The 10,487-nt window shown below is 39.4% G+C and overlaps 1 protein-coding gene across 1 annotated transcript in view; it reads left to right on the top strand.

Moving 5' to 3' along the window:
• Nucleotides 1–10,487, top strand: part of LOC119424121 (LLGL scribble cell polarity complex component 2) — a gene marked incomplete at its 5' end in the record, with an annotated part of 37,346 nt that overhangs the window by 22,020 nt on the left and 4,839 nt on the right. Inside the window, 4 exon segments of the mRNA XM_037691589.1 lie at nt 2,955–2,980; nt 3,131–3,178; nt 3,429–3,471; nt 4,140–4,193. Of these exon segments, the coding sequence (XP_037547517.1) occupies nt 2,955–2,980; nt 3,131–3,178; nt 3,429–3,471; nt 4,140–4,179 (157 nt within the window).

The following is a 10,487-nucleotide window of genomic DNA, read 5'->3' as shown; positions in this document are numbered from 1 at the left end:
GGTTACTTAACAGAATCACTTACACTGGAGAGAGGAGTAAGACAGGGGTGTGCTTGGTCCCCTCTACTTTTTGCCCTGTATCTGGAGCCACTAGCCCAACATATCAGACAAACAAAAACAATCAGAGGTATTACAATTGATAGAAAATAACACAAAATTGCATGTTATGCAGACGATATAATTTTGTTTTTAGCGGACCCAGAAAACTAAATACCAGAACTAATGCAGTCTGGAAACAATAGGCCTTCTATCTGGCTACAAATTATATATTGGAAAAACAGAAACTATTTCCTACTGGTGCCCACCCAAAGATGGTGCCCACCCAAAGATTTTAAAAAGAAATTACCTCTTAAATGGAACACCGAATCCTTTAGATATCTAGGAGTAATACTTTGTAAAGATGTTGATAAAATAAGGGACATAAACTACAGTCGCCTTTATTCAGCCGTTAAAGACCTGGAAAAATGGAATCTCATTCCCCACTTAAGCTTAACTGCAAGAATAGAAACCATAAAGATGAATGTAATTTCAAGATTTCTTTACCTTTTCCAAACTCTACCAATAACTATCCCAAACCATTATTTTAATGATTGGGACAAAGATATATCCAGATTTATATGGAACGGAAAGAGACCTCGCATTCGATACAAAGCATTACAATTATCAAAGGATAAAGGAGGATGGGGCCTCCCCAGCCTCAAAAACTATTTCATCTCCACTCAAATTCGAACTCTACTTTATTGGTGTGATCCAAATTATGAAGCAAAGTGGAAGGAGAAAGAAAGCAGTTGGTTCTCAGATGTCCCATTGCAAGCGATAATAGCAGACACTAAACGGCTTGATTTGATAGACGAACTGGAAAATAAATGGGTTAAATCAACACTAACAACATGGAGAGAAGTTGTAAAAACAAACAAACTAAACAAAGAAATTAAGGTATTAAACTGGTTAGCATATGACAAAAGCTTTCTACCAAATAGCACCGACCCCAGATTCAAAACCTGGATCACAAAAGGTATAAAAGTAATTTTCCAGATTTTGAAAGATAATAAAATGGAAAGCTTCAACACATTACAAGAAAATTATAATTTGGAAAAAGATGATTCTTATAGATATCTACAAATAAGAAGTTACTATAACCAGGAAATCAAACAAAACACAGATCAATGCAACCCACTGATTGAACTAATAATAAAGTCTTACAAATCAAAATTGTCGGAAGGATTAATTTCAAAAATATATAAGATTATATCAAACTTTAATACACTCTCAACGCAGTATATTAAAAATAAATGGGAAAAGGAATCAGGTCTTGTTATAACTAATGAAGAATGGGAATAAATATGTGTATCCCAATGGAGGTGCACAAAATCTCACCTTCGGAAAGAATTTAGTTGGAAATGTATGACTCGTTGTTTTATCACCCCACGTCAAAGCGCCCATTTCTCACAAGGAAATAGTCAATGCTGGAGAAACTGGTTGTCAGAATGCCCATCATTATCATGTTTTCTGGGATTGTTATACTCTCCAAAGATACTGGGCCGCTTTAAATGCCTCATTTAACCACATTTTTCAAATCAACATTCCATTGAACTTCAAAACCATGTTTTTAGGATGCAAAACCCCCAAAATGCAATCAGTTGACGGATACCTATGGAATATACATGTAGCGGCTGGAAAAAAGGCAATTACAAAAAAATGGATGGTACAGAAAGAACCTACTGCTAGAGAATGGGCTCAAATAGAGGCAGATATTTACAAAATGGAAAAAATAACCTTCACAGTTAATTTAAAAACAGACTTATTTTTTAAACATTGGAATAAATGGGAAAAATATCTCAAAATATATATGCCAGAAATAATCTAAGGTTTTTTTTTTTGTTTTGTTTTTTTTTGTTGTTGTTTTATTTATTTATTTATTTATTTTTTGTTTGTTTTTTGAGAGAAACAAATAATTCGATATGAAAGGATGCCACCTGACTTTAGTTTGTACTTTATAAACAAAATTCATTGATTCAATGTAAAGTTTTTGTGGATTTACAGTCTCGTAACTGACACACCTGTTATAGCTACACTCTCTGACCCTGTTAGTTTGTTCTTAATTTTTTCTTTCTTTGTTCCCACAAACAAAACCTGTATAGACATAAGGAAATGATCTTGAGTAAAGCCACATGGACTTGAAAATGAACCATGCTTATTTGTCATAGCTTTGGTTAAGCTATACCAACAAATTTTGTCTATGAGGTGAGCTATGCAAAATGTTAATGTCAATATCTGAATTAAAAAAAAAAAAAAAAAACATTTAGTTGTAGTTATTGCTGAACGGGTGGGGTGGGTGTCACACCAGGTACTGATAGCAAAGGTTCACATACTTTTACCATCACAAATATGAAATATTGAATTATTTCCTTCAATAAATAAATGATCAAGTTTAATATTTTGTTCCATTTGTTTAACTGGGTTCTCTTTATCTACTTTTAGAACTTGTGTGAAACTCTGATGATGTTTTAGGTCACATTGATGCAGAAATATAGAAAATTATAAAAAGTTCATAAACTTTGAAGCACCACTGTACCTTATCAAACACAAATCTAGCTATACCATGATCAGTTTTAAAGATATTAAACTACACTTTGGTGTGCTGGTTGCTGAGAGTACTCCATGACAAATACTCTAAGTTATAACCAGATATCACCATTTGCCTGTAGCTGCAGTGACGCTCTTGAAGTTTAACCAAATAACTTCAAGTGGTTATCCCTCAGTCATTTTTACAGATATTGAGCTACACTGGGTGTAGAAGTAGATGACTGTTATTCCCAAAACTTACTTTAACCACAGCTAAACGCACCATCAAACATTTTTTCAGGAATTGTTCTCATTTTCTCACTCTGGATTTAATATTCCCAGGAAATGATAAGATGTTGCTTTCTGTTTGTCTTTTTTGTTTTTCTTAGAACCGCTCAGCACAGTGAGAATACTGGTAAGACAGATTTAATATTTTGACCTGCATGTGCATCCAACGTAGATACTACTGCATGTAGCGTCCCCCTGTTGAGCTGATTTAAACACACACTTTCTTTGTGTCTGTCCTGCTGTCATGTGTCCTCTGCCTGCTGCCTGTGTATTCCAGAAAGTGCAGCTAGATGCGTTATGGAGCATGCGTTGCTGAATGATGAGAGTGAGTACTCCAAAACAGAACAGAATCCTCCAGACAGGCTCATCTGTGTCTTGATTCAGTTCTGGTTGCATCATGTTCTACCTTTAATGGGTGTGTCAGCTTTTTGCTCCCTTTATCGTCAGACAGCCTCCATAACTGGTTAATGAGATCCCACATGGGTCTACTGTCAGCAGCAGCCTCTCACAAGCTGCTGCTGACTTCTTCATATGCAGAGAACATTCAGCTGTCTGTCACGATTTGTTTCTTACAGAGGTTCTTCAGGAGATCCAGAAGTCACTAGAAGGTGACCAGACGTAAGTTTTAGTCCACTTGTGGATAATAGTCACCTTTGCATTTAAGGTTTAGGCTTCATTTAATATCTCTAAAAGAGAATGACTCTGAAGGCCTGATTAATTAAGACTGCAAAGCTGTGATCCAAACCAAACTCTACTCACGTGGTTTCATTCAGAAAACCCCACAACAAGGCACGTGCACAAACTGCACACTCTCTGTGATTTATTATGTGAACTGAACAGGGTGTGGTAGCAAACAAAACACACAGGGTCTGATTATATAACAGTAATTAGGTCATATTTTTACAGGCTACGTGTTTTTAACTTTTTTTTCCCTTTGGGTGTGTGGGTTAGCTGTGTAATAAAACATCTACTTATCAGTCATAAAGACCATGCCAAACACAACTTGTCCTTAATGCAGTGAGTTTTGTTGGTGTGCAACTTAATATAATTAATAATAATAATATTAATGTCTTACTTACTGTAATCAGTAATAAATCAGCAAATAATGGGTCGGTCTTCTTTAATCTCGTTCATTATTTGTTTGCATTCTGCAAATAAACGAAAATGAGCACTTTTACAAAATGTCTGTACTTTTACACCCCTCACTATGTAAACTGTTCTGAGCAGCTGTGCAGTATTCTGCCTGATGATGATGATGATGATGATGAACTGTTTGTTGTCTAAAGGTCATTCCTGGAGAATAATGTGAAGAACGCTGTAGCTTGACGGCAAAATGTAAGGTGAGACAGTAACAACACGTTCATTTATCATTTACAACCTTAATTACAAAAATATTATAAAATATAAAAATACAGTGACATACCCATATTGTAGACACAATGAAAAACAGTAACCCTATAAAATGCTTTAACAAATGAATTGTACCATTTTCAGTTTATCAATTCATTTGATCGTGGACTGCAGGCAGGATAGTTCTACACACAAACTTAGACTATGAAACCACACTCCTTTATTTACAGATGTGTCGTCCACGAGCAGTCGGGATAATTTGAAAAGGCTCTTTACAATGATTAAGAACTAAGTTGCAGACAATAATAATAATTTCTTCACGTCTTCCACTTCAAATACAGAGAAATTGCTCTTCCCTCACTTTTTCACTGAAACAAAGAGCAGGCAGAGGAGTGCAGCAGCTCAATGGGGAGGGGGTTGCTGCTTGATAAGACACGTGCTATGACCCATACGGTGTATGTGAACGGCTCTTTGAAGGGAATGGATCATCAAGATCCAGTTCCCTTCAAAGAGCCGTACATCCCGTCTCTAGTTGTATTGAATGCAGTATGTGGGTTAACATCTCTTCCCCATAAAGACCTCTAGATGGGAGCATTTGTTGTTGTAAAACCAGTATGTACTGTTATACAGGGGTCACCAAACTTTTTGAGACTGAGCGCTGTTCCAGTGGGTCCGAGTGATATGAAGCACTGCTCGTTTGATTTGCACGACTCATCTTTAATTATAGTATTAATTTAATAAATTTACATATATGGAAATGTGATTACACATCTTTTTACACTTTTGAACAAATTACTTTTCACATTATTCATCATTGCTTCTTTAAAGAACTCCACATCTGAAAATGCCTCATGAAGAAAGACTGCTGTTTGCTCAAACCCACCTTAAACTCCCAGTTTGTGTTGTAGTACTCAAGACCACTTTTTGATGGTCTCTGTCTTTTCTCGGTCTCAGACATTGAGGACTCGGGATTTTATTTCAAGACCAGTCGAGACGACATAGAATGTAGAAATATCACTAAACTGCCAGAATATTGTCCAGTTTATTTAACATCTTTGTTTTTATTGGATAAAAAACGTACTGATTCAAATCTAAGTGATAACGTGACTCATTGCTAAGTACATGTTTTTGTTATAGCTGTCACTCCCACCCCCTTTCACTCACAAGTGGTTCTGTACCAACAGAACAACACAGACAACAGAACGTAACGTCTCAACCAGGGGTGAAAGTATGCCGGTACGCTCCAGTACTGTGTGCCACTAAAAGATTCTGCGCCAGTACGCAGTACCTGGAAGAGAGGGGAGCGGCTGTCTGCCATAAAGCCTCATTCAGAACCAGTCACGTCTGCACTTTGGGTCAGAATATATTCTCTAGCAATAATCAGTCTAAACCACGACTTAATCAGTTAATATATATATATATATATATATATATATATATATATATGTATATATGTGTATATATGTATATATGTATATATGTATATATGTATATCAATCAATCAACCTTTATTTATACAGGTAAATCCCATTGAGCCTCGAGGACTCATTTACAAGAGAGACCTGATTTCAACAAAGAAAGATGACAACAATGGACAACAGCAACAACAATAAGCAGTTATAAAAACTCATACTACAGTTTTTTTTTTTTGTTTGTTTTTTAACAAATAAGATGGCTAAAAGGAAAAAGGTAACAAAACAAAAAAACAGCTAGATTCCAAGACAAATGTATAAAACTAAAAACAGGAACATGTCTGCATTGGACCCCGCCAGGAGTCCAACAGATTCTTAAAGCCACTTAGAGAGGTCAAGGTCGAGAGCTTCAAATCTTTTTGTAAGATATTCCAGGAAACAGGAGCGGAGTAGGAGAAGGCCCTTTTGCCTAGTTCAGTCCTCATTGAGGGAACACTGCAGGTAATAATGTCCTGAGAGCGCACTCCGTAGCTGCACTCACGCAGAGACATGTAGGAGGAGATGTATGAAGGCAGCAGACCAAGAAGTGATTTAAATATGAAAATGTACCAGTGAGAGAGTCTGCGTGAAGTTAATGATGTCCAGTTAACCAATGAATACAGGGTGCAGTGGTGGGAACGATAATCACAGCCAGTTATGAATCTTAGTGCACCATGATAGACAGCATCCAACATCTGCAGGGTTCTTGTAGGAGCGTTCATGTAAATAATATCACCAAAATCAATTCAGGGAAGGAAAGTCACAGATACAAGGCGTTTTCTAGCATTCAGGGTTAGACAGGATTTGTTTCTGAAAAAGAAACCCAGTTTAACTTTCAGTTTCTTTACCAAGTTTTCCACATGGAGCTTAAAAGAAAGATGTGAGTCGACCAAGATACCCAAATATTTATAGGAATCAACAAACTCAATGGGGACACCATTTGAGGATAAAATCGGAGGAAGAACTGCTGGGACCAACTTCCTATTTGAAAAAAGCATCCCTTTGGTTTTGTCTGCATTTAGGACAAGTTTGAGGCGGAACAAATCAGTCTGGATGATGTTGAATGCAGATTTCAAAAGCTGGAAAGCCTTAGCAACTGTTTTAGCTCGACAATAAACAACTGTGTCGTCAGCATAGAAATGTATGGATGCATTAGGGATGTTTTTACCTACATTATGTATGTAGATTGTAAAGAGGGTGGGTCCTAAGACTGAGCCTTGTGGTACACCATTGTTGAATGTTAAATAACTGGAGGAAGTACCATTATGTTGAACACATTGCCTCCGGTCTGAAAGATAGTTAGAGAACCAACCAATGGTGTGATCTGAGAAACCGATTTCTGAGAGTTTATGACACAATATGTTATGATCCACAGTATCAAAAGCTTTAGAAAGGTCTAAGAAAAGTGCAGCACAATAATCTTTAGCATCCAGTGCTTCAACAACGTCATTAAGAACCTTCAGTGAAGCAGTGGTTGTGCTGTGTTGTTTCCTGAAACCAGATTGATGTGGAGGTAAGATGTTAAATGAGTCCAGGTAATTTTTGATTTGAGAGTTTATCAGTTTTTCTAGAACCTTGGCTAAAATGCAGAGTTTAGAGATTGGTCAATAGTTGTTCAGTGAGGTGGGGTCACCTCCCTTCAGCAAAGGAAGAACAAAGGCTGTTTTCCAAGTGTCTGGGATGGAGTTTTGTCTTATGGAGAGATTGAAGATGTGGGTCACAGGGACTGTGATGATATGAGCAGCCAGCCTTAAGAAATAAGGTGGAAGTTCATCTGGACCTGCAGATTTTTTAGGATCAAGATCTTTTAACAGTTTATTGACCTCACTGACTGAGAATGGAGAAAAAGAGAAGGTGTGATTAACTGAGGATTGACTTGTAGGAGGGATTTGATTTGTAGAAGTTTGGTTATTAAGTGAAGTGGCTGATTTTCTGTTCGTAACTGTGTCAAATAAAGAACCAGAAGCAACAAAACGTTTGTTGAAACAGTTCAGGATCTCGTGCTTATTTGACACAGGAACAGAGTTAATGAGAAGTTGTGATGGGATGTCAGATGATTGGGGGGTGCCTGAGAGAGATTTAATTGTTTTCCAGAATCTGTTAGGGTCATTTAGATTTTTGGAAGTCTGAGATAAGAAATAGTTGCGTTTTGCTGCTTTAACAGCAGTTGTGCATTTATTCCTCATCTGTCGGAAACTCAACCAGTCAGTGTCTGAGCCAGATTTTCTCGCTGCAGCCCAAAGATGATCTCTCCTGTGCAGGAGGTCAGCTAGCTCTGGAGTAAACCAGGGGCTGTCTCGTCCCGTTATTCTGAACTGACGAAAAGGAGCATGTAAGTTCAGGAAATAAATGAAATTATTATGGAAATAGTTCCAAGCAGAGTTCACATCATCAGTTAACAGAATACGATGCCAGTCAAAGTGAGACAGATCCCAGAGGAATGACTGTTCACAGAAATGTTTCAGATCCCTTTTTTGAATTAATCTGGGCTTAGAAGGTGGAAGTTTAATATTTCTTAAAGCCGCTGTCACACAATGATCACTCAAAAGATCAGCGAATACACCTGTACCAGGGAATTTGTGAGGCATATTAGTTAGAAACAGGTCTAAGATGGAGGAATTGTCAGGGTGGCTTTTATTTAATCTGGTGGGGGAGTCGATCAGTTGGGTTAACTTAAAAGACAAGCAACATTCCTTGAATTTGTCACAGAGGGGGGTCGACTTATACCAATCAATGTTGAGATCTCCAGCTAAAAAGACCTCTGTGAATTTTAAATTACCAAGGAATTCCTTAATGGCATTTTAATGCCTCAGGAGAAGCGGATGGTGGACGATAGCAGCAGACTACAGTTAAAACCTGGCCTCCATTCAAGGTGATGTTTACAGATAAGGCTTCAAACTGATTTGGAATTGTTTTGGAAGTCACAAGACTTGAAACCAGGGTATCTCTAATGTAAATAATGACTCCACCCCCCCCCCCTTTTTTGACGATCACAGCGGTAGATGTTAAATCCATTGATTGCCACGTCATTATTCATTACAGATTTGTTGAGCCAGGATTCAGAAATAAAGATAACATCAGCCCCAGAAGAACTGACCAGGATTTTCACAGCATCAAGTTTTTTCAGAAGGCTACGAGCGTTTACATGCAGAAAATGAAGCCCAGAGGCATTTTTAAAGTCATTTGGTGTGCTGTAATTAGTGGGGGGTCCAGGGTTGGGCTGAATACCTGAGAGCAGTAACAACATTATTATCAGACATTTTCTTGAGTTTTTTGTGACTGATGTGTAATTACAGGAGTTAACAGTGTGGCAATTATCCCCCATAATTGAACCATGAGAAACATTAATGAAGACGTGATCATTCAGAACCCAAAAACAGTGAAAGTTGCAGTGATGGACAGATTCAGGTGTATTAACAAGATTCAGTGACTCCAGATAATCTGAGAACTGAAAATAGTGACAGTAATATGAATGATGCAAAAAAGATTCAGACCATAAAATGTCACAGTTCAAATGGGCAAACAAACCCGACGAGGTGGCCCAACTGCAGTTTGAGTCAGGCTGAGGGGGGCTCCGGTCCCCCTGTGAAGAAGGATGGATGGATGGATGGATGCTCCCATGAGAAACAGAAGCTGGGTCCAGAATCAACAGGCCGAAACAGAAACAGAAAATTCGCAGCAAATAGCAGAGCGAGCTGCCAGAAAATCCTCCTGAAGTGAAAGGCATGGTCCTAGCTCGTTTCAGGTCAACAGGGGCCAACAGCGTGATCCGAAATAAAATTAATTATTATCCAGGTGAGTTTGGATGGAGGCCTGCAGCAGCTCCAATACAAACTCCGAACTTCACTCGAGCACCACGCAGCCCTGCTCCTCCACGCTGCTCCTCCACGCTGCTCCTCCGCTTCTCAGCACCCGACAGCACGGGGCACCCCCAGTGAAAAATGAGACTGACCGGAGAGGCTGAGGCTGAAGTCGGCAACTGGTCCGGTCCGGTTCTGCTCCAGTTCGGCTCCGGCGCTCCAAGCACGAGAGACGAAGAGGCTGAAGATATCCCTGGCCCGGTTTTGCTCCGGTCCGGCGGCCCAGTCTGGCAGCGCGGTTCTGCTCCGGTCCGGCAGCCCGGCAGCGCGGTTCTGCTCCGGTCCGGCGGCGCTTCAAAGCACCGGAGCGTCTCCTCCAGGTGAACACAAAGACGCCACGGAGGTGGATCGTCTTTCAGTAAAAGTAACGGCTGCTCACTGAAGCTGAGACCGGCTCTGTAGAAGACGAATTTCCCCACATCCACCTCGATTCGGTTCTGGTCCAATTCGAGGGTCACAGGTACACTTCCCCCACACCTATGGAGACATCACGAGGGCCAGTCCAGCTGAAAACCAGCGAAATACCACCCGGCGATATTTGTCGGAACCAGGTAGAACCACAAAGGTCCAGATAAGAGTTCGTTGAGGTCCAGAGAGAGAGAGAAAAAACACCGGACCTTCGTGCGTCGACTCCCCAGCTCGAGGGGTCACCTGGCCGGCAGGGTGCGCTCAGAGTGACCGATGGGGGGGGGGGGGGAGCGGCCGATTGGTCCAGGGCCAAAATATATATATTTTTTTGGACGGTCCCGTCCGGCTCTCTGAGTCACTGAACACCAAATTCGGTTGGAAGGAGGACCAACTTTAGTCCGGTTCGAAAAACGGGTCAGTTTGATGATAAAAGACTGCAGAGAAGCCGGAGGGAGCTGCTGTCCATCATATGTATATATGTATATATGTATATATATGTATATGTATATATATATATATATGTATATGTATATGTATATATGTATGTATATGTATATATATATAT

Source organism: Nematolebias whitei, chromosome 17, assembly GCF_014905685.2.
Source record: "Nematolebias whitei isolate Nwh7 chromosome 17, NemWhi1, whole genome shotgun sequence".
In the NCBI taxonomy this organism is placed as follows: Eukaryota; Metazoa; Chordata; class Actinopteri; order Cyprinodontiformes; family Rivulidae; genus Nematolebias; species Nematolebias whitei.
Note: the sequence above shows the minus strand (reverse complement) of the source record. Positions and strands in the feature narration are given on the sequence as shown.